This window comes from Salmo salar, chromosome ssa27 (genome assembly GCF_905237065.1).
Source record: "Salmo salar chromosome ssa27, Ssal_v3.1, whole genome shotgun sequence".
NCBI classification, from domain to species: domain Eukaryota; kingdom Metazoa; phylum Chordata; class Actinopteri; order Salmoniformes; family Salmonidae; genus Salmo; species Salmo salar.
In genome coordinates, this window is record NC_059468.1 from 40,610,256 (window position 1) to 40,635,255 (window position 25,000).

The 25,000-nt window shown below is 45.6% G+C and overlaps 1 protein-coding gene across 1 annotated transcript in view; it reads left to right on the top strand.

The window, feature by feature from the left end:
- Nucleotides 1-533: 533 nt before the first annotated feature.
- mfsd2ab (MFSD2 lysolipid transporter A, lysophospholipid b) overlaps nucleotides 534-25,000 on the top strand; it is a 40,742-nt gene continuing 16,275 nt past the window's right edge. Inside the window, exons 1-8 of the mRNA XM_045709438.1 lie at nucleotides 534-673; nucleotides 758-869; nucleotides 5,627-5,752; nucleotides 9,016-9,140; nucleotides 18,541-18,664; nucleotides 19,425-19,503; nucleotides 21,402-21,589; nucleotides 22,865-22,955. Of these exons, the coding sequence (XP_045565394.1) occupies nucleotides 777-869; nucleotides 5,627-5,752; nucleotides 9,016-9,140; nucleotides 18,541-18,664; nucleotides 19,425-19,503; nucleotides 21,402-21,589; nucleotides 22,865-22,955 (826 nt within the window). The 5' untranslated portion in view covers nucleotides 534-673; nucleotides 758-776. The remainder of the gene's footprint in view (nucleotides 674-757; nucleotides 870-5,626; nucleotides 5,753-9,015; nucleotides 9,141-18,540; nucleotides 18,665-19,424; nucleotides 19,504-21,401; nucleotides 21,590-22,864; nucleotides 22,956-25,000) is intronic.

Consider the following 25,000-nt stretch of genomic DNA (forward strand, 5'->3'; position numbering starts at 1 on the left):
TGTGTGTAGTGTGGTGGTACATAGCGTAGTTGTAGTGTGGTGTAGTGGTACATAGTGTAGTGGTACATAGTGTAGTGGCCGAATATGTTTGTTTAGTGGATGTTTTGCGGGGCTGGAACATAATTACAAATCATTTGTAGATTTACAAATTGACCGTTAAAAGCACAAACAGATATAATGTTTGACAAAAAAAATAACAAATAATAATATTTAAAACCTTGATTACGTTTTGTATAGGACCACGTGTCTCTCTCTTATACGTGGGAACAGAGTTCTTAAATAAAAACCAGTGTTTTTACAGTCTTTTATGTCCAACAATGAAAATGTTAAAAAACAAAAAAAAACTAATAAAGCATTTTCATTCCATCCATTTGTAATAAATATATTATAGATATACTATCAGCATGTATAAAGAGTATGATCATATCAGTATGTAATTTGTGGGTGGGGTTGACTGATAGTAAATGGTGACCTGTTGAACAGAGGGAGGGATCTTTACTACTACAATGATGAATGACAGCTTATTCATCGTCAGTTTCAAGTTGTGTGTTTACTGAACTGAACTCTACACTGAACTCAACTCTACACTGAACTCAGCTCTACACTGAACTCAGCTCTACACTGAACTCAGCTCTACACTGAACTCAGCTCTACACTGAACTCAACTCTAAAGGTCTTACTGAGGTCTGCTTTAAGACGCCGCTTTGCGAACACATTTATTTATATCATATTTATTTTGTAAATTTTTTTTTCAAAGGTTATTTATTCATAAAGTGATGGCAAAAGGAGAAGGAACCGAACAATATTCCAACAATAATTTATTAACGAATAAACCGGTCAACCCAGATGCGGTGAAATTAGCTGCGAAGGTAAGTTTGATTCATTTATACTTTGATCAACAATATTAGCAGTAAATGTGTATTCATGAGTATACGTTGTGAACTAAACCGGAGAGGAAGACAGCTTCGATGTAAATAGATGTATCCTAGTTATTTATTGGAACTTGGCTGTAATAGGTTTTGTATTGATGATCAGTTATATGGTCTTGTTTTGCTTGGCGTAAAGTGAACACGTAATTCGTTTTTTTTTTCTTTCTTTTATTCATTTTTTCGAAATGATTATCCGGTTCGTAACTATATCTCTTTTCCGTAGCGGCGCTAGTCCTGTCTTTTCATAAACCTATTTTAAGAAGAATGTATATATATCTAAGAAGTGATTGAGGCCATTTAGAAACAATCTGAATTAGTATGGTGTTTTTAGGGTTGGGATAAGAGGAATGAATGCAGGGTGACAGAGAAACGTCTCTCTCTGAGTATCTCACAGAAACGCTACGTGTCATTTCACCGGGGCTGCAAGCTGTGATCTCTACTGAAATTGGAAATGACCTCCTTCCAAACATGCTTCATCTGTTTATACGTTTTCAATATTTCACTATACCTAGGTGTTCACCGAAAGTCCTTCCCGGTATTTTATCTCTAATAATCGATCATTTATATGCTTATTGATTGGCAATTTTTTTTTTTGTGATCAGTTTCTTTGTCCCTTTGACATGACCTCACTTCCACCATAGTAAAGAGAGGGACGTAAAATGCCGGTAGTCTTCCTGTGATGCCTCAGACAGACGACATAAACTGCACCTTATTTGGTGCTAATTGTTATGAATTGTTTTCAATATAATTGTTATGAATTGTTTTCAATATGAAACGGAAGTAGACGGTATATGATGTCACCAGATGGACTATTGAACTAACTGTGTTACATTTCGGTGACGTCCACGTTAGCTCTGCAGTGGGGGATGGAATGTGGCTGTCTGTGGGACCATGGTGTATTTTTGGATGGGGACAGTGGGTTGGCTCGTGTTCCATCCTGTCCTGGCTAACTGAATGGGGGTCTAATGATATACAAGGGAATATTGAATATCATTAAAGATGATATGAAGGGTTCTGCAGTTTCCAATTAATTTCACTCCCTCTTCAAGTGTCGGCCCACATGCCAGACAGACAATTTTAAGCTAGTATTTAAAAAACATTTTTTAACTAGGCAAGTCAGTTAAGAACAAATGACAGCCCCACCAGGGAAACAGTGGGTTCACTTATTCAGGTGCAAAATGACAGATTTTTCACCTCGTCAGTTTGGGGATTCAATCCAGCAACCTTTCAGTTACTGGCCCAACGCTCTAACCACTAGGCTACCTGCCGCCCCATTTAGCCTATGTTGGGAAATGCAGCTCATGGGAACACAGTTTTGGTTTAAAAAAAATAAATTCAACCCTGTCCAATACCACAGGTGTTTGACCTGAATAAAAATAACTATGTTAGTGTTGTATATTGCCAGTTGATTCAGTCGACCACTCGCTGAAAGATGCCTTATATCCCTAAATGGTTATATCAGGCTTAAGAGAGAGTCATGTTTCAGTTAGAAAAACAACTTTATCACCTGAACAAAGTAACAGTCTTAACTAACACAGACGTTTATGTTCACACAGTGGATCGTCTGTTACACCAGATCTAAAACACAAACAATAAAACACACAGGTTTTCAAGGCAGGTCACGATTATATTTAGTGTAGAGTTGCTTTAGATTGCACATGTTTTATAGCCTGGGAACTTGGCCTAAAAAATCTTTCAGGTTTAGATGTCTTTGATAAGTATTGATTTGGGACTGGGCACAAACTCTTAGATGAACACTGGGTGCGAAGTACCAGGACACATATATGTGTGAATGAGGTGATGTCTCTGAGATCCCACCATTTAGGGTTCTCCTATACCGGGCGGCAGCCACAGAGAGCTCTTTTCATTGGCTGTGTGAGTGTGTGCCCCATGACTGCCCATTAGTGATAGACGAGAGTGGCTTCCAACATGGCAAAGTTCCAAAGGGGGGCAGAGCGGCCCTCATCCTCGCCAAATGGATTGTGACAACCCTGTGAAGGGTCACACTGACCAGTCTGTGGGCCTTGGTTGCGTAATATTTCCCTGGCAGGAGTGACCTGGCAGACTGCTTCCCTGATGGCACACTATTCCCTACACCATCACCCTATAGACCCTGGTCTAAAGTAGTGCACTACTACCCTATAGACCCTGGTCTAAAGTAGTGCACTACTACCCTATAGATCCTGGTCTAAAGTAGTGCACTACTACCCTATAGACCCTGGTCTAAAGTAGTGCACTACTACCCTATAGACCCTGGTCTAAAGTAGTGCACTACTACCCTATAGACCCTGGTCTAAAGTAGTGCACTACTACCCTATAGGGCTCTGGTCTAAAGTAGTGCACTACTACCCTATAGACCCTGGTCTAAAGTAGTGCACTACTACCCTATAGACCCTGGTCTAAAGTAGTGCACTACTACCCTATAGACCCTGGTCTAAAGTAGTGCACTACTACCCTATAGACCCTGGTCTAAAGTAGTGCACTACTACCCTATAGAGCTCTGGTCTAAAGTAGTGCACTACTACCCTATAGACCCTGGTCTAAAGTAGTGCACTACTACCCTATAGACCCTGGTCTAAAGTAGTGCACTACTACCCTATAGACCCTGGTCTAAAGTAGTGCACTACTACCCTATAGACCCTGGTCTAAAGTAGTGCACTACTACCCTATAGACCCTGGTCTAAAGTAGTGCACTACTACCCTATAGATCCTGGTCTAAAGTAGTGCACTACTACCCTATAGACCCTGGTCTAAAGTAGTGCACTACTACCCTATAGATCCTGGTCTAAAGTAGTGCACTACTACCCTATAGACCCTGGTCTAAAGTAGTGCACTACTACCCTATAGACCCTGGTCTAAAGTAGTGCACTACTACCCTATAGACCCTGGTCTAAAGTAGTGCACTACTACCCTATAGACCCTGGTCTAAAGTAGTGCACTACTACCCTATAGACCCTGGTCTAAAGTAGTGCACTACTACCCTATAGACCCTGGTCTAAAGTAGTGCACTACTACCCTATAGATCCTGGTCTAAAGTAGTGCACTACTACCCTATAGATCCTGGTCTAAAGTAGTGCACTACTACCCTATAGACCCTGGTCTAAAGTAGTGCACTACTACCCTATAGACCCTGGTCTAAAGTAGTGCACTACTACCCTATAGACCCTGGTCTAAAGTAGTGCACTACTACCCTATAGACCCTGGTCTAAAGTAGTGCACTACTACCCTATAGACCCTGGTCTAAAGTAGTGCACTACTACCCTATAGACCCTGGTCTAAAGTAGTGCACTATATAGGGAAAAGGGTACCATTGGGGAAGTAGTCTGGGTGATTGGTATTAGAGTGGGAAATGTCCCAGTCTACAACCTTTGGGGGCAGAGACAGAATAATGTGGCTACTGGGTTCTGTTGAAGTGAGTCGGTCTGTCATGACAAAAACGCCTCTTCTGTCCCAGACTCCCAGCACTGGTCCTCACGTTACTGTGGGCGAATTCTGTAGACAGATAACTCTCCTCCCAGCTGAGTTTAGAGACATACACACTGGTCCTCACGTTACTGTGGGCGAATTCTGTAGACAGATAACTCTCCTCCCAGCTGAGTTTAGAGACATACACACTGGTCCTCACGTTACTGTGGGCGAATTCTGTAGACAGATAACTCTCCTCCCAGCTGAGTTTAGAGACATACACACTGGTCCTCACGTTACTGTGGGCGAATTCTGTAGACAGATAACTCTCCTCCTGAGTGTGTGTTGTCCATAGTGTAGTGTTTCCTCTCAGTCGGACTGTTGATCAGCCAAACAGAACTTTCTATCATCCGATTGTTCTTTGGTCTCTTGAGAGGAAAGAGGAGAGCTGTGAGAGACTGGAAAGAGGAGAGCTGTGAGAGACTGGAAAGAGGAGAGCTGTGAGAGAAAGAGAGAGAGGAGAGCTGTGAGAGAGAGGAGAGAGAGAGAGAGAGAGAGAGAGAGAGAGAGACTGGAGAGAGAGAGAGACTGGAGAGAGAGAGAGACTGGAGAGAGAGAGACTGGAGAGAGAGAGACTGGAGAGAGACTGGAGAGAGGCTGGAGAGAGGCTGGAGAGAGGCTGGAGAGAGGCTGGAGAGAGACTGGAGAGAGACTGGAGAGAGAGAGAGACTGGAAAGAGACTGGAGAGAGACTGGAGAGAGAGACAGAGAGAGAGAGAGACAGAGAGAGAGAGACAGAGAGAGAGAGACAGAGAGAGAGAGACAGAGAGAGAGAGACAGAGAGAGAGCTAGGTTAATCCGTTTCACCTTGCGCATAATTTTTCAGGTTGCACATTGTCCAGTTGTTTAGATATCTTTTGTAGACTAGTTTATATATTTTGGATCACTTTGTTGATGTCCCTCTCACTCCATTTGTTTAAGCGGTGTTCCACTTTCCTGTCAGTTTTTTTCACTTTCTCAGTTCATTTGTGGCACTTCTGTAGAAGGTCAGACTGCAACAAAGTTGGTGTCTGTAAAAAAATAAATAAAATAATAAAAAAACGCAGTGATTTTACAAGACTCATAAAGCAATCAATCAATTCCATGGAAGCCTGGGTGGAAGTGTGTTTCTGCTTTACTGTAGTCAAACGGGGTGGAGTATTCCTCCACCCCGTTTGTGTTGCCTAACGATTCAAAAAATGTAAACTTCTCGTTTAATGACTGAACCCCCTTTCTTTTGTCTGTCTTTCTCAGCGTGAACAGAAGAACAGGTTGTCCATATGCAACAAGCTATGCTACGCGGTGGGAGGAGCGCCCTATCAGATCACAGGATGTGCTCTGGGCTTCTTCCTTCAGATATACCTACTGGACGTGGCCCAGGTGATTCATCAGTCCGAGGCCCCATTCCAGTCCCCGGGGGGGGGGGGGACTTTCACTATTCGAATAGTATCATACCGTTTTTGTTGGATATTCTAAATACAAGTTTTTATATTTATATATATTTTTTTACTCACGTTTTTTTAACCTGAGCGCTGCGTGAGTGAGGGTGCTCTAGTGAGGGTGCTCTAGTGCTCTAGTGAGTGAGGGTGCTCTAGTGAGTGAGGGTGTTCTAGTGCTCGAGTGAGTGAAGGTGCTCTAGTGAGTGAGAGTGTTCTAGTGCTCTAGTGAGTGAGGGTGCTCTAGTGAGTGAGGGTGCTATAGTGAGTGAGGGTGCTCTAGTGCTCTAGTGAGTGAAGGTGCTCTAGTGAGTGAGGGTGCTATAGTGAGTGAGGGTGCTCTAGTGCTCTAGTGAGTGAGGGTGCTCTAGTGAGTGAAGGTGCTCTAGTGAGTGAGGGTGCTATAGTGAGTGAGGGTGCTCTAGTGCTCTAGTGAGTGAGGGTGCTCTAGTGAGTGAGGGTGCTCTAGTGAGGGAGGGTGCTCTAGTGAGGGAGGGTGTTCTAGTCAGGGTGTTCTAGTGCTCTAGTGAGGGAGGGTGCTCTAGTGAGTGAGGGTGCTCTAGTGAGGGAGGGTGCTCTAGTGAGTGAGGGTGCTCTAGTGCTCTAGTGAGTGAGGGTGCTCTAGTGAGGGAGGGTGCTCTAGTGAGTGAGGGTGCTCTAGTGAGTGAAGGTGCTCTAGTGAGTGAGGGTGCTCTAGTGAGTGAGGGTGCTCTAGTGCTCTAGTGAGTGAGGGTGCTCTAGTGAGGGAGGGTGCTCTAGTGAGGGAGGGTGCTCTAGTGAGGGAGGGTGCTCTAGTGAGGGAGGTCTAGTGCTCTAGTGAGGGAGGGTGCTCTAGTGAGGGAGGGTGCTCTAGTGAGTGAGGGTGCTCTAGTGAGGGAGGGTGCTCTAGTGAGTGAGGGTGCTCTAGTGCTCTAGTGAGTGAGGGTGCTCTAGTGAGGGAGGGTGCTCTAGTGAGGGAGGGTGCTCTAGTGAGGGAGGGTGCTCTAGTGAGGGAGGGTGCTCTAGTGAGTGAGGGTGCTCTAGTGAGGGAGGGTGCTCTAGTGAGTGAGGGTGCTCTAGTGAGGGAGGGTGCTCTAGTGAGTGAGGGTGCTCTAGTGAGTGAGGGTGCTCTAGTGAGGGAGGGTGCTGGTGAGATGGGAGCGAACAGATGATGCCGATGATTCACTCCCCGTGTGGTGCAGCGGTTTATAGCACTGCATCTCAGTGCTAGAGGTGTCATTACAGACCCTGGTTCGATTCCAGGCTGTATCACAACCGGCCGTGATTGGAAGTCCAATAGGGCGGTGCACAATTGACCCAGCGTCGTTAGGGTTTGGCCCGGGTAGGCTGTCATTGTCAATTTAGAATTGGTTCTGAAATAAAGGTTAAATAAAACCATAAAAGATGGACCGGGGAGAGAGATTCATTAACCAAGGCAAGACTAGCTAACTTGTATTCAGCCACAATGTTATTCATCATCTCATGTAAAAGTGCCCCGTCTTGACTGGAGTAGCCTAGAGAAGCTAGCTAAGCTAAGGTAAATGAGGTGACATGCGGTGCTTTCTCCCGAACCCCATTCAGATAAAACAACTGTCTACCCTGTTGGGTGTTCGTTGTAGCCTACTCCTTCACATTTCGTAAATTCTGTGATAAAAAAATTCCTTCTATCATTGCTTTAGTGAACTCTCATTCCATTTGCTACCACATTGAACCTCTCTGCTGCTTTGATTGGTCAACATAAACAACAAGCTACGTACGTCAAGGCTACTGGTCTTTTTATGGGGCGCACGTCATAAAAAATAAAAAAATAAAAACATTGACCCTTCATCCTAGCCCTCCACCCCTCAATAACTCACAGATCTGAAAGTAGACCTACTTGTCAAAAGATGTACGGAGAACACTGCTGCATGTCCTTCTAGCTTGACCTGCAGTATGTAGGCTGACATCTTATGGTACTACAGACACGCGGCTGTACAAAAGACCCTCCCTCCCTCCCTCCCTCCCTCCCTCCCTTCCTTCCTTCCTTCCTTCCTTCCTTCCTCCCTCCCTCCCTCACTTCCCTCCCTCCCTCACAGGACGGTGTGACCACTAGGCAGATTGACGTTTGTCATGAGTCTTGTCCTGGAGGCAGTGGCGGTTCTAGACCATTTCAACCGGGGGGAAAGCTGGGGCCAGTTGTACTGTTAGAGGGGCCAGTTACATTAGACATTATTGTTGTCATATCGTTTTCTTCACTGCATTAGCAGGCAAAAGACCATGTTCATAATCATCATCGTTGCCACTGTCTAATAACGGATGTAAAAAAAGAACGATAGCAAAAATTAGTTATGTAAAAATTATTTCATACTCCACATTTAGGGGGGGGCCACAAGGGGGTCCAAAATTGTTGTCACAGGGGCACTGCCCCCCCCCCCAGAACCACTAGTGCTTGGAGGCAGAACTGAGTGCTTTTCGTCTTCCCCTTTTTAGATAGGCCAGCTGACAAATTGTGAAAGTTCATGAAACCAAAAAAAATGTGGTTTTTGGTCTTAATTTTAGGTTAGGTCGTTAGCAGTGTGTTTTTTTAAGGTTTGTGGCTGTGCCAACTAGTGACCACTGCAGAGCTGCCTCCAGAACAACATTCATAACGAAACGTTTACCTGCGACCCCAAGCCAGGGCCGCTCGCCAGCCAGGGCCGTTCGCCAGCCAGGGCCGTTCGCCAGCCAGGGCCGCTCGCCTGCCAGGGCCGCTCGCCAGCCAGGGCCGCTCGCCAGCCAGGGCCGCTCGCCAACAATGGAGACATTGACTCTGACTGAAGAGGTGGACGAAGTCTGCGTCTCCAAATGCCACTTTATTCCCCTTTCTAGTGCACTACTTTTGACCAGGGCCCATAGGGAGAACCATAGGACTCTGGTCTGGAGTAGTGCACTAGATGGGGAATATTCTAGCTGTTTTTCTTCATTTTTCATATATCCACCCATCCATATCCTTACTCTTCTCTCTCTCTTCTCTCTCTCTTCTCTCTCTCTCTCTTCTCTCTCTCTTCTGTCTCCTCTTCTCTCGCTCTCTTCTCTCTCTCTCTCTCTCTCTCTCTCTCCTCTCTCTCTCTTCTCTCTCTTCTCTCTCTCTCTCTCTCTCTTCTCTCTCTCTTCTCTCTCTCTTCTCTCTCTCTTCTCTCTCTCCCTTTCTCTCTCTCTTCTCTCTCTCTCTTCTCTCTCTCTCTCTCTCTCTCTCTCTCTTCTCTCTAGTTGGACCCGTTCTCTGCGTCGATCATCCTGTTTGTGGGGAGGGCCTGGGACGCCATAACGGATCCCACCATAGGCTTCCTGGTCTCCCGCTCTCCCTGGACGCGCTTCGGACGCATGTTGCCATGGTACGGCCACTTTACTGGTTCCCATATCTGTCAATCAAATTGTAGGTGTATAGAGCTGTTTACAAACTGGTATTTCATAACAATGGTCCTGAAGATAAGAACAAGGACCGGGAGATTCAGGGGTAGTTGGTTTAGAATTCCTTCTCTTCTGTTGCGTTAACTAAATGCAACTTTGAATTGGCATCGAAAAATGCATATAAATATATATATATATTTATGGGGAATTGAAATATTCAACAATCCTCCTTTTGTTATTTTCCTGTTAGGATGTGACATGTCATTTTTGGTGTCTGTGTCTTCAGGAGTTTTTTTTAAAAGGGCAAGGCATGGATGTCAGGGGAGACTTAGAGACATCTGAAAGGTTCACTGTCTGTCCTTACCAAAAATAGTTTAGTATCTCGCGGGAATGTCTCTGTGTTAAACAATTCCCCATTGGTCCCCAGTCATAGAAAACCCCCCTAGAGTGGAAGTCCGTGGCCCCTCGGAAATCTAATTAGCAGAATAAAAAAAAAAATTGTCAGTCAGTTTAAGAAAGATATGTTATTTTTTTTGTTTGTTGTTGCATTGGATGCATCTCAATCCTCCGATGTCGCACTTCCATGAGACCTCCCAGAAATCAGTCTTGACGCAGTAATCGTCCGACCGGTTTGACCTTCAAATTATTATGACCCCCTCTGTGGAAAGACGACTCTCACGAACACGATGGTGTTCTCCGTGTTGCCCCCCCCACAAACGTCTTGGAACTCGTCTGAAGTCGGTACAGCCGATCTGCCAACTTTCTGTCTGTAGCGTCCCAACAGTTTTTGGCAACACCGTAATATGACCCATCAGTGTAAAGGTGAGACTATCATGAACCTGTACATGTTGGTTGTTTTGCTCTAGGACGCCCCAGGCCTCACAAGACACATCTGAAGGTTGGGAATATGAAAGGAAGGTTAGAGTGCATTCGGAAAGTATTACGACCCCTTGACTTTTGCCACATTTTGTTACGTTACAGCCTTATTCTAAAATGGATAAAATATTTATTTTTTTCCTCAGCAATCTACACACAATACCCATAATGACAAAGCAAAAACAGTTTTGTATAATTTTTTGAAAATGTATTAAACCTAAAAAAACACCTTATTTACATAAGTATTCAGACCCTTTGCTATGAGACTCTAAATTGAGCTCAGGTGCATCCTGTTTCCATTGATCATCCTTGAGATGTTTCTACAACTTGATTGGAGTCCACCTGTGGTAAATTCAATTGATTGGACATGATTTGGAAAGGCACACACCTGTCTATATAAGGTCCCACAGGGAGGTGACCAAGAACCCGATGGTCACTCTGACAGAGTTTCTCTGTAAAGGGACTGGGAGACTAGTCAGGATCGAGGCAAAGATGATTGGAGAAAAATACAGAGATCCTTGATGAAAACCTGCTCAGGACCTCAGACTGGGGCGAAGGTTCACCTTCCAACAGGACAACGACCCTAAGCACACAGCCAAGACAACACAGGAGTGGCTTCGGGACAAGTCTCTGAATGTCCTTGAGTGGCCCAGCCAGAGCCCGGACTTGAACCCGATCGAACATCTCTGGGGATACCTAAAAATAGCTGTGCAGCATCACTCCCATCCAACCTGACAGAGCTTGAGAGGATCTGCAGAGAAGAATGAGAGAAACTCCCCAAATACAGGTGTGCCAAGCTTGTAGCGTCATACCCAAGAAGACCCGAGGCTGTAATCGCTGCCAAAGTTGCTTCAACAAAGTACTGAGTAAAGGGTTTGAATACTTATATAAATGTGATATTTCAGTTTACATTTCCCAAAATGTCTAAAAACCATTTTTTTTCTTTGTCATTATTGGGTATTGTGTGAAGGTTTGACGAGAGAAAAAAGCCTAACAATTGAATCCATTTTTAGAATAAGGCTGTAACGAAACAATGTGGAAAAGGTAAAAGGTTCTGAGTACTTTCTGAATGTACTGAATATGGAGACTGTTTGGTACCAAAAATAAGAAGTTAAATGCATGTAAAAACAAAATAACTGTTTCCTGATCTTTTATCTCTTAGATAAACTGACTTTAGATGGTTTTTTGGGGGGGGGAGAGACTATAAGTTGTTCCATGTAGTTAATCTGTTATTCAATGCGTTTGTATGGGCTAGTAATAGTAAGACCAAACATAATGGTTTTATTTATCATTTTTATACTTCAAGGGTTCTTCAAAATCAAATAGCAAAAATAATCCTTTGTATGACCTTAAAACAATTCCATATATCTTAGTTGATATGGGTTTAGACATTTCCCCACGGGTCCCCAGTCATTGGGGCGGCAGGTAGCCGAGTGGTTAGAGCGTTGAGCCAGTAACGGAAAGGTCAGCTCGGGGATTCAATCTAGCAACAAGGTCAAAATCTGTCGTTCTGCCCCTTGAACAAGGCAGTTAACCCACTGTTTTTAACTGACTTTCCTAGTTAAATAAAGGTTAAATAAATTTTTAAAAGTAAGACATTTCCCCATTGGACTGACCAGAAATGGGTCAGCGGTCTCGTGGTGCGACTGCATACATTGTCATTCAAATTTCAGCTGCGGCTCTGAAAGGGTTACTGCACTTCATGCTGATGCAGTTCTGTTCCGCTCAAGAGTACTTCATCACACTCACTCACTCACTCACATACCACCCCACTGAAGATTTTATTGCTGCTTTCCATAAGTCGTAAAGATTTCTTCAATCAAACATTCTCTAAAACATAAGCCACGAATTACCCGCAGGGCAAAAAAATATGAAAACAATCAGGCCTTTCTTTTGAGTCTTAGTTTGTTAATAAAGAGAATAGAGGTTTCCTGCTTGACTTTGCAGTTTTCCAGAGTCCCTGACATGGCATGGTCTTGGTGAATCAGACTCCTTGCTGCTAGGTTACCCAGAACTCCTAGGTTACCCAGAACTCCTAGGTTACCCAGAACTCCTACTTTACCGTCATCATAAATGTCTCGCCAGCAATTTTTTTTATTTATTATTATAATTTTTTTCTTCTACCTTTTTTTAAAAGGAGCGAGCGTTGTGGATCCATCTTTTGGAATATACCTTCAGTTAAAAACATAAACATACCTTGGCCATCTATCATTAATGATTTCATTCATATCTAGGCTGGTAGGCCCATAGACGGATATATTTTTGTGCATACAGAAATTCACCTCCACTTCTGCCTTGTTGAATCATGGGAAATGATTCCCCCCCGACCGGGTGTCCTTAATTTCACCCCTTAGCCCATCCTACCTAGCACCGTAGCATCCCTCCCAGCACCGTAGCGTCCCTCCCAGCACCGTAGCATCCCTCCTAGCACCGTAGCATGCCTCCCAGCACCGTAGCATCCCTCCTGGCACCGTAGCATCCCTCCCAGCACCGTAGCATCCCTCCTGGCACCGTAGCATCCCTCCCAGCACCGTAGCATCCCTCCTGGCACCGAGCATCCCTCCCAGCACCGTAGCATCCCTCCTAGCACCGTAGCATGCCTCCCAGCACTGTAGCATCCCTCCTAGCACCGTAGCGTCCCTCCCAGCACCGTAGCATCCCTCCCAGCACCGTAGCATCCCTCCTGGCACCGTAGCATCCCTCCCAGCACCGTAGCATCCCTCCCGGCACCGTAGCATCCCTCCTGGCACCGTAGCATCCCTCCTAGCACCGTAGCATGCCTCCCAGCACCGTAGCATCCCTCCTGGCACCGTAGCGTCCCTCCCAGCACCGTAGCGTCCCTCCTAGCACCGTAGCGTCCCTCCCAGCACCGTAGCGTCCCTCCCAGCACCGTAGCGTCCCTCCCAGCACCGTAGCATGCCCTCCCAGCACTGTAGCATCCCTCCTAGCACCGTAGCGTTCCTCCCAGCACCGTAGCATCCCTCCCAGCACCGTAGCATCCCTCCTGGCACCGTAGCATCCCTCCTAGCACCGTAGCATCCCTCCCGGCACCGTAGCATCCCTCCTGGCACCGTAGCATCCCTCCCAGCACCGTAGCATCCCTCCTAGCACCGTAGCATCCCTCCTAGCACCGTAGCATCCCTCCTAGCACCGTAGCATGCCTCCCAGCACCGTAGCATCCCTCCTAGCACCGTAGCATGCCTCCCAGCACCGTAGCATCCCTCCCAGCACCGTAGCATCCCTCCCAGCACCGTAGCATCCCTCCCAGCACCGTAGCATCCCTCCTGGCACCGTAGCGTTGTTCATGAAAATGGTTTTAACCGATGTCTGTAGTTTCCTTTCCAGTCATTGTCTGTGGTAGCTGCGTCTGTGGTAGCTGTGATAGCTGGGTCTGTGGTTGCTAGGTCTGTGGTTGCTAGGTCTGTGGTAGCTGGGTCTGTGGTAGCTGGGTCTGTGGTTGCTAGGTGTGTGGTTGCTAGGTCTGCGGTAGCTAGGTCTGTAATGATGGTGTGTGCTGGCAATGGCTATAGTGGTTATCAATGGGCTGTAGTGTATTGACGTAGGCTATCTGACCTGTATCTCACCTAAAATAATTGTCAAACAAGGAACCGGTTTTTTTCTGTCAACAAATCAGAAGTGGAAGTGTCAGACTGAGATAAGATGAGTCAAACACACAAAACCAGTGTGGAAAAACATGAAATCAACAGTCCCCATTGAAGAGCACAGGGATCCCAACAGTCCCCATTGAAGAGCACAGGGATCCCAACAGTCCCCATTGAAGAGCACAGGGATCCCAACAGTCCCCATTGAAGAGCACAGGGATCCCAACAGTCCCCATTGAAGAGCACAGGGATCCCAACAGTCCCCATTGAAGAGCACAGGGATCCCAACAGTCCCCATTGAAGAGCACAGGGATCCCAACAGTCCCCATTGAAGAGCACAGGGATCCCAACAGTCCCCATTGAAGAGCACAGGGATCCCAACAGTCCCCATTGAAGAGCACAACAAAGCCAGTGTGAAAAAGATTTAAGAAGCTGAGCCCATCTATTGCCTCAGTCATGCAGACCGACAGCACCAGTCAAAGGTTTGACACCTACTCATTCCAGGGTTTCTTTATTTTTTAGTATTTTGTACACTGTAGAATAATGAAAACAACAATTAAATAACACATATGGAATCATGTAGTAACCGAAAAAGTGTTAAACAAATGAAAATATATTTGAGATTCTTTAAAGTAGCCACCCTTTGCCTTGATGACAGCTTTGCACACTCTTGGCATTCTCTCAACCAGCTTCACCTGGAATGCTTTTCCAACAGTCTTGAAGGAGATACCACATATGCTGAGCACTCGTTTGCTGCTTTGTGAGACATTCACCAACTCTGTGTCTCACAGCTATTTCATAGTTTCAATGTCTTCACTATTATTCTACAATGTAGAAAATAGTCAAAATAAAAACCCTTGAATGAGTAGGTGTGTCCAAACGTTTAACTGGTACTGTAGATTAAACGATGCAATGGATTTTAGCAGGCTGCAGCTTGATAATCTGTTTCTTACTGCTGAAGTATTCTGAGAGGAGCGGGAGGAAGAACGGAGGAATAAAATTCACGTTCAGTCAGTCAAGATGTGTTTTTGCCCTAGGTATTGAGAGGATCTGTCCCTTATACTTTGACTGAGAGGAGAAAAAGGAAGGTAGAGGAGTGACTACTGTAGTCAAACAAGTCTTTGGTTCAGAACAAGCATGAATCTTGAGGTGACATGCTTAATTGGTGCCTAGGGGCTGGGAGGAAAAGCGACCGAGAGGGAGGGAGGAGGAGGGAGGGAGGGGGGGGAAACACTCCAGTCTCTTCATAGTGTTTGGGATGGTAGGAGAGCTCTGATTGGCTGAAACTGGTGGTATGTTGTGGGCTGGACCAATAAGAGAGGTCTGTATAGAATTATTTTAAAGGGTGGCTGAGGAATCTGAAGGGGTTACTGCAGTTCAACAGACGTGGAGAAGCTAGAGAGGAAATGGAGAGTTAAAAGGCACTGAGTTACAGTGTAAGTGCGACTACGGGACTAGGTCGAGAGACGCTTCCCAGCGGGCTCCTCATCTTAGATTTGACTTTAGCTTGACCATCCGAGTAGGAGTAACCCACAGGATTATACAGTTTCAGTTCAGATGTATACATGTTTCCTAACACCTAATAGCTTTTAATAAACAAGGCCTTCACTGCTGTGTTAAATGTAATTCATTTGCGTGCTCTTATCTATCTATTTTTTTTTTCGCTGTTTAGCGTCACTGGTTTCATAAGTTGGTTACTTCAACATCTTGACCGTCAACGTTACTTTTTAAGATAAGCCATGTTTCCACTTCTCTTGCCAGCTATGATTTTTGTATTTATTTTAACTGATCCAATAACTGTGTATAATGCCATAATGTGACAGTCACTGAATAGGTAGGAAGAATTACTTGGAAACCATGTTGGCTAGGGTTTTCCTACTACTGTGTTTGCATACAAGTCGTCACCCATGTGACACACCATACTTATACTGCTCTGTTATCATAATTACCGGAGGTCATAAATGTCTCTCTGTCTCTCTCTCTGTCTCTCTCTCTGTCTCTCTCTCTGTCTCTCTCTGTCTCTCTCTCTGTCTCTCTCTCTCTCTCTGTCTTTGTCTCTCTGTCTCTGTCTCTGTCTCTCTCTGTCTCTGTCTCTCTGTCTCTCTCTCTCTCTCTCTCTCTGTCTCTCTCTCTGTCTCTCTCTCTGTCTCTCTCTCTCTCTCTCTCTCTCTCTCTCTCTCTCTCTCTGTCTCTGTCTCTCTCTCTCTCTCTCTCTCTCTCTCTCTCTCTGTCTCTCTCTCTCTCTGTCTCTGTCTCTGTCTCTCTCTCTCTGTCTCTGTCTCTCTCTCTGTCTCTCTCTCTGTCTCTCTCTCTCTCTCTCTCTCTCTCTCTCTCTCTCTCTCTCTCTCTGTCTCTCTATTTTAGTGGAGGGAGGAAGTAATGACTCCCTAGGTAGGTGCCTGTCCAATGCTTCTGTTTATGACCTAGCCCAAGGCTCCATCCAACTCTTTTCCTGGAGCTGTATGGTTTTACACCAACACCCAGTTGTAACTAACCTGATTAAGCTTATCAACCAGGTAATTGTTAGAATCGGGTATGTTAGGGTTGGAGCAAAAAAACGTACAGGACGGTAGCTCGCAGGCAAAAAGGTTGGGCAGGCCAGGGCTGGGCTATACTGTGCGGTTGGGTTAGGGGAAAAGACTCACCACATGCATACTAAACTATTCTAGTCAGGCTTGGTAATATCCACATCAGGATGGCGCCCCATCTGGGAGACGTTAGGTTCGGTATGGGGTATAGCCAGGCACTCCCACATAGGACCTTTTATATTCATGTCATGTCACAGGCAAACCGACAAGAGATTTGGAGCCAAATATGGATAAAATAACCTTTTTTTTTAAGTGAAGTTAACAGCAGTTCGGAACAGCCCAAATTACCCATTTTTGTTGACATCTGTGTGAAATTATATACTATGTTTTTAGAATTGTATTTAATAAATCATTCAGCTCATTTGGATAATAAAGATGCAGCATTAGTCAATAAACTACAATAAACACATAGATATTATAGATAGATATTAAACAGGACTTTTACTACAATGAACGTTGGACTGACACCCAGACAGTTTGGGACCTTGGTTTTGGGACGTGGCAGAGCCAAGTGATCTTTGACGTTGCACTGAGAGTGAACGAAACGCTGAGCCAGGCTCCTGACAGGACATTATGTAACATTCCTGATGGGTCGGTCACACCTCTCCCTAAATGGAACACAGCATTTGCTCTCTGCTCTGAGACTGTGAGATCTCTGAGATCACACACACACCCTCCATCTCACGTATCGAGTTTCTTAGGGGGGGGGGGGTGTACTCTCTCTCTCTCTCTCTCTCTCTCTCTCTCTCTCTCTCTCTCTCTCTCCACTCTCTCTCTCTCTCTCTCTCCACCCACTCTCTCTCTCTCTCTCTCTCTCTCTCTCTCTCTCTCTCTCTCTCTCTCTCTCACTCTCCCACTCTCTCCTCAGTCCTGTACTGTACCCATTATGGGCGGCTGCATCTCTATTGTCCAAAGTGACTTCCTCTCTTGTGCATTTCTTCCATTCCCAGGTCAATACTGATCTGAGAACACACTGATAGGTGAAAAGTAACTCCTATTACCAAATTCAGCTTCCACCTGACCATAGCTTTTTTAGAAAACAAGGAGACAAAGCTACTCTTTGATGTGGAAGTAAGTCCCAAAACAGCTTTCATTTGTTTGTTTTTTATTAACGCTGATGAAACAAAGTAGACAAGACAAGGAAACGTTTTGCACTTTTGATATAAACCCCTTTTAGAGCATCTCCACCAACAGGCTGATCCTGAAGTAACCAAACAAATAATCTAGTTCTGAAGGAATGTCATGCTTTATTTTGGAGTGATCTACTCCACCGTGTCAAAACTTCCTGACTGAACTGTTGTCATAAACACTGTAGAGATCAGGCTGCAGATGATGGCGTCTTGTGATCCGATATGACATTTCCTGTCCTCGTGCGATAATCAAGTGGCTCACCTGATGATGTTGATGATGTTGTGGCTGGCTTGCACCATATCCTCCTTAGCCAATCAATGACCGGATGTGATGTGTTCACTTCCTGCTGAGGAAACCTTGATGTGGGTCCACGCCCCTCTCTTCTGTTGGAACACGTCGATCAGACTACAGGAAGTCCGTAACTGGGACAGGGAGTGACCGTATACATTCTGTCTGACCTACTGTTCTCACACAGCCGCTACATAACACATGACATATACAGTAACATCATTCATTTCTTACTGGCAGTGCTGAAAAAAAAACAAGAGTTGAGTGACATCTGATTGTTGTTAATAAGGACCTGTAGAACTGCCTTTCCCTGTCTCTGTATTGCTGGGGAATAACAGACAGAGTTGAGTGACATCTCAATAGTTTGACATGACTTCCTGTCCTTTTTTATCCTTTTATCAGATCAATGGTGATGAAGGTGAGGAGATGAGATGAGGACGCTTCTTTTTAGACTATTGAAATGCACCCATTCTCACAAGGCCAATCTCACCAAGGTTATCTTTTACTTTCAGGAAGAAAGAAATATATATATATTTTTTTTTTCCCTACAGAAAAATATCAGTGTGCTCTTGACTACTTGGGGCTTTTGCCTCTCCAATCATCGCTTGGTCTTAGCCTGTCATTACAGACTCCCAAGGGAAATGTCATGCAGTGGAAATAGCTGTTTATTTAATAAGAGGCTGAATGCTGTCCACTCAGTCATTTAACAGCTTGGTTATAGCTACTTCATTAGAAAACCACAGTGACTGTGAAGACGACACAGTCATAATGTGACGATGTAGGATGCTTGATTTACTGTTGTTTTCTGCCCCTCTATCTCTCTGTGTCTCTCTCTCTCTCTGTGTCTCTCTCTCTCTCTCTGTGTGTGTCTCTGTCTCTCTCTCTCTGTCTCGGTGTAGGATCGTGTTCTCCACTCCTCTAGCTGTGGTCAGTTACTTCCTCATCTGGTATGTTCCTGTGTTTGAGGATGGGAGGGTCATCTGGTACCTGGTCTTCTACTGCCTCTTCCAGACCCTTCAGACGGTGAGTTAAAGGAATCCTACACGTCCACATGTTTGAAGAAATACTAACCCGGTACAATCCAATCATTTCAATCTCTCTCTCTCTCTCTCTCTCTCTCTCTCTCTCTGTCTCTCTCTCTCTCTCTCTCTCTCTCTCTCTCTCTCTCTCTCTCTCTCTCTCTCTCGTCTCTCTCTGTTTCTCTCTCTCTCTCTCTCTCTCTCTCTGTCTCTCTCTGTCTCTCTCTGTCTCTCTCTGTCTCTCTCTGTCTCTCTCTCTCTCTCTCTCTCTGTCTCTCTCTGTCTCTCTCTCTCTCTCTCTCTCTCTCTCTCTCTCTCTCTCTCTGTCTCTCTCTCTCTCTGTCTCTCTCTCTCTCTCTCTCTCTCTCTCTCTCTCTCTCTCTCTCTCTCTCTCTCTCTCTCTCTCTCTGTCTCTCTCTGTCTCTCTCTGTCTCTCTCTGTCTCTCTCTGTCTCTCTCTCTCTCTCTCTCTCTCTCGTCTCTCTCTGTCTCTCTCTCTGTCTCTCTCTGTCTCTCTCTCTCTTTCTCTGTCTCTCTCTCTCTCTCTCTCTCTCTCTCTCTGTCTCTCTCTCTCTCTCTCTCTCTCTCTCTCTCTCTCTCTCTCTCTCTCTCTCTCTCTCTCTCTCTCTCTCTCTCTCTGTCTCTCTCTGTCTCTCTCTCTCTTTCTCTGTCTGTCTGTCTGTCTGTCTCTCTCTCTCTCTCTCTCTCTCTCTCTCTCTCTCTCTGTCTTTCTCTGTCTCTCTCTCTCTCTCTCTCTCTCTCCAGTGTTTCCATGTGCCCTACTCGGCTCTCACCATGTTCATCAGTGAAGACCAGAAGGAGAGGGACTCTGCCACTGCTTACAGTACGTCTTATACCTGGACTCTTACATCCCTACCCGACGTCCCTACCCGACATCACTACCTGACGTCACTACCCGACGCCCCCACCCAACGTCCCTACCCGACGCCCCCACCCGACGCCCCCACCTTAACACTACTACATAGTAGTGATGGGCGCCGATGTGGAAAATCGATATCCATTGCATTTTTTTGTATTTATTTTTTGATATCGATATCATCAGTTTTTATAATAAATAACATTTGGGTTTTTTTTCTGTTCATTTCCAAGGCTTTGTGAAGTCTAGACAACTGCTTGTTGATTGTCCATTGGGCCTGGTGTGAATATTCTCGGGGTCTTAACTTTCCTAACCAGTTGGAACACAATGAGAAGCGTTGACCTATCAGCAGGCAATTCAGTAGAACTACAGGAGCGTTTCATATTATTAGGTACACCACCCCGTTCACCGAAAACGCTTCGCTCCTACAGAACGTGAGTCGCGTGGTCGTGGCTTGATATATAAAGCAGGCAGACAGGCATCCAGGAATTCAGTTACTGTTCATTTGAACGTTTTAGAATTGGGGGGGGGGGGGGATAATCGAGTGACCGAGTGTGGTGTGATCGTCGGTGGCACGCCAATATCTTAGAAATGGCCAGCCTCTTGTTTTTTTTTTTTTCCACGGACGACAGTGTCTAGGGTTTACCGAGAATGGTGCGACAATCAAAACCAAAAACATCCAGTCAGCGGCAGTCCTGTGGGCGTTGATGACAGAGGTCAAAGGTGAATTAGCCGGAGTCGTACGAGCAAATAACGGCGCCGAATGTCATCTCAGAACGCACAACTCGTCGATCCTCGTCACGGATTGGCTATTGCAGCATACGACCACACCGGGGTTCCACTCCTATCAGCTAAAAACACAAAGCGGCTCCAGTGGGCACGGCTCCAGCGGGCGCGGCTCCAGCGGGCGCGGCTCCAGCGGGGGCACGCCATCACCAACACTGGAGAATTGAGAGGAAAAACATTGCCTGGTCTGACATGCCGATTCATGCTGATGACAGAGTCAGGATTTGGCGTAAGCAGCATGAGTCCATGGCCCCATCCTGCCTGGTGTGTCTACGGTACAGGCTGGTTGTGTAATGGTGTGGAGAATGATTTCCTGGCACACGTTAGGTCCCGTGATACCAATTGAGCAATGTTTGAACGACACACCTTGTACAACCCATGCCCTGAAGAATTCAGGCTGTTCTGGAGGCAAAGGGGGGGGGGGTCTGACCAAGTACTAGATGGGTGTACCTAATAAACCTGGCCACTGAGTGTACAGTGTAGGTTAACCTGAAAGATAAACCCATATAATGTCTTACTCATATCAATTTTAAACAATATCGATTTCACATCAAGTTATTGATCATGGTGCCTATTAGTTACTAGTTACTAGTTACTAATAGATTACACGTTTGGATATTAGGACACAATGGAACCTTTATTTAACCGTTATTTAACCTTTTATTTAACTAGACGAGTCAGTTAAGAACAAATTCTTATTTACAATGACGGCCTAAACCCGGCCAAACCCGGACGACGCTGGGCCACTTGTGCCACGCCCTACGGGGCTCCCAATCGCAGTCGGATGCAGCCACAATCACCTCAATCAATAATACATCAATAATTATATATTAATATAAAGCCATTTTAGCAGACGGTTTTATCCAAAGCGAATTAGTCACGTGTGGGTACGTTTTACTTACGGGTGGTCCCGGGAATCGAACCCCACTATCCTGGGGTTATAAACGCCATGCTTTACCAACTGAGCTACAGGAGACCACCAAGAGGAGTGTTGGTTGGGGGGGGGGACAGAATAGAAAGGCGATTGTTGGTTGGTTTGTGTGTCTCATCTGTATGCCTCTCTCCTCTCGTCCAATCAGGAATGACGGTAGAGGTTCTGGGTACTGTGATTGGCACAGCCGTCCAGGGTCAGATTGTGGGCATGGCCAGCGCCCCCTGTATCCCGATGCCGGGTGATAATGTCACGGTCGACGGGTTAAACTCCTCCCTGCTGCTGGGACAGGAAGTCAACGCCACGATCACCACTGTCATCACCCTGGACCAAACGGTACGCGCGTTCCCAGATGCACTCGCATTACACCGATATATTTATATATATATATACACTGTATCCTATCAAATCTAACTTTATTTATACAGCTCATTTCAGACATGGAATGCAACACAATGTGCTTTACAGGGGGGAAAAAAAACGAATAAAATGCAATGAAAATAAGATGAAATATTCACTACTCAACAAACATTTTAAATATGTCCACAATTTTGGTTCCTCTCAGGTTCTCTGGCAGGCTATTCCAGAGGCTGGGGGCATAGTAACTAAAGGCTGTCTCTCCATGCCTCTTGGTCCCTAGACTTTGGGGTAGCTTAAATTCATTCTAAAACTCACAGGCAGCCAGTACAGAGACCTTAAAACCGGTGTAGTGTGTTCTCTCCATCTGGTCTTGGTCAGTACCCGTTCTGCAGCATTCTGTATGTTTTACAGTACAGAGACCTTAAAACCGGTGTAATGTGTTCTCTCCATCTGGTCTTGGTCAGTACCCGTTCTGCAGCATTCTGTATGTTTTACAGTTGACCAATGGCTTTCTTGTGTAGACCAGACAGGAGAGTATTACAGTAGTCAAGCCTGCTTGTAATAAAAGCATGGATGAGTCTCTTGGTATCAGCCTGAGAGTCTAAAAACCACAAGGAATACCAGATATAGTAACTTTAATACATGTTGTACTACATGTGACTAATACCAGGCCTATCAGGTTTACTGTAGTCTACTAACCTCCTATTGGCTGTTCTCTGTGTTTACTGTTCTGTAGTCTTCTGACCTGCTGTACCTCCCTCCTATTGGCTGTTCTCTGTGTTTACTGTTCTATAGTCTACTGACCTCCTATTGGCTGTTCTCTGTGTTTACTGTTCTATAGTCTACTGACCTCCTATTGGCTGTTCTCTGTGTTTACTGTTCTATAGTCTACTGACCTCCTATTGGCTGTTCTCTGTGTTTACTGTTCTATAGTCTACTGACCTCCTATTGGCTGTTCTCTGTGTTTACTGTTCTATAGTCTACTGACCTCCTATTGGCTGTTCTCTGTGTTTACTGTTCTATAGTCTACTGACCTCCTATTGGCTGTTCTCTGTGTTTACTGTTCTATAGTCTACTGACCTCCTATTGGCTGTTCTCTGTGTTTACTGTTCTATAGTCTACTGACCTACTGTCTCTCTACTCCAGGAAATGTTTGCGACAGAGCTAGTCTTTTGCATATTGTTTTGTTTGTGTTTTTACTACTGCGGTTACTACAGTCCACTAAGCTGCTGTCCTTCTCTACTGTCACAGAAAACGGCCTACAATGTAGCCTCCGGTGCCATCTGTTCCATCTACGTGGTCTGTGCCGTGGTGCTGTTCTTCGGAGTCAAGGAGAAGAAAGGTAAAGGCAGGGTGACCATTTATCTATCCAGCCCTCAAATCAACAAACCCCTTTTGATATTTAATGTGTGAACTTTGGGTCATTAAGGTTCCATGTTCCTATTTATATATTGATGAGGTCGTGGGAATTCCCCAATGGCCTGACGTTCTTCTAAACAAACCCACTCCCTTATGTAGATGTTATTGAGATCGACAGTGTGATGCGATGACGCAGTACACCGTTTATATGTCTCATGTGACTATGGCCCGGTGGGCTGTGTCCACTGTGGGTTGATGCTCTAACAGATGGACTGTGACCACGGTGGCTTGATGCTCTAACAGATGGGCTGTGACCACTGTGGGTTGATGCTCTAACAGATGGGCTGTGTCCACTGTGGCTTGATGCTCTAACAGATGGACTGTGACCACGGTGGCTTGATGCTCTAACAGATGGGCTGTGTCCACTGTGGCTTGATGCTCTAACAGATGGACTGTGACCACTGTGGGTTGATGCTCCAACAGATGGGCTGTGACCACTGTGGCTTGATGCTCTAACAGATGGACTGTGACCACTGTGGGTTGATGCTCTAACAGATGGACTGTGTCCACTGTGGCTTGATGCTCTAACAGATGGGCTGTGTCCACTGTGGCTTGATGCTCTAACAGATGGACTGTGTCCACTGTGGCTTGATGCTCTAACAGATGGACTGTGTCCACTGTGGCTTGATGCTCTAACAGATGGACTGTGTCCACTGTGGCTTGATGCTCTAACAGATGGACTGTGACCACTGTGGCTTGATGCTCTAACAGATGGGCTGTGACCACTGTGGCTTGATGCTCTAACAGATGGACTAGTAGGAAACATACTTGTCAACTGCTGATTTGACCTCCGTTATGAGAAGTTCTGAAAGAACTGAATCTGTTGTATAATAGGTACGCCGCTCCCCGTGTTAAAGTTTGTACGCTCGGTCTGAGGTGTGTGTGTGTGTGTGTGTGTGTGTGAGTGTGTGTGTGCCCGTGTGTCCGTGTGTGTGTCCGTGTATGTGTGTGTGTGTGTGTGTGTGTGTGTGTGTGTGTGTGTGTGTGCGTGCGTGCGCGCGCGTGCGTGCGTGCGTGCGTGCGTACGTACGTCATTCATCCTCCTAGATCCGATTATCCTAATATTTGTTGAAATTATTTTTGTGATGTATATTATCATCGTCATTAAATTCAACTCTCACCTTCTCTCATCACATGAAGGGGTATCCTGAAGTTTAAACACATTTGACATATATACACTGCTCAAAAAAATAAAGGGAACACTTAAACAACACAATGTAACTCCAAGTCAATCACACTTCTGTGAAATCAAACTGTCCACTTAGGAAGCAACACTGATTGACAATAAATTTCACATGCTGTTGTGCAAATGGAATAGACAACAGGTGGAAATTATAGGCAATAAGCAAGACACCCCCCAATAAAGGAGTGGTTCTGCAGGTGGTGACCACAGACCACTTCTCAGTTCCTATGCTTCCTGGCTGATGTTTTGGTCACTTTTGAATGCTGGCGGTGCTTTCACTCTAGTGGTAGCATGAGACGGAGTCTACAACCCACACAAGTGGCTCAGGTAGTGCAGCTCATCCAGGATGGCACATCAATGCGAGCTGTGGCAAGAAGGTTTGCTGTGTCTGTCAGCGTAGTGTCCAGAGCATGGAGGCGCTACCAGGAGACAGGCCAGTACATCAGGAGATGTGGAGGAGGCCGTAGGAGGGCAACAACCCAGCAGCAGGACCACTACCTCCGTTTTTGTGCAAGGAGGAGCAGGAGGAGCACTGCCAGAGCCCTGCAAAATGACCTCCAGCAGGCCACAAATGTGCATGTGTCTGCTCAAACGGTCAGAAACAGACTCCATGAGGGTGGTATGAGGGCCCGACGTCCACAGGTGGGGGTTGTGCTTACAGCCTAACACCGTGCAGGACGTTTGGCATTTGCCAGAGAACACCAAGATTGGCAAATTCGCCACTGGCGCCCTGTGCTCTTCACAGATGAAAGCAGGTTCACACTGAGCACATGTGACAGACGTGA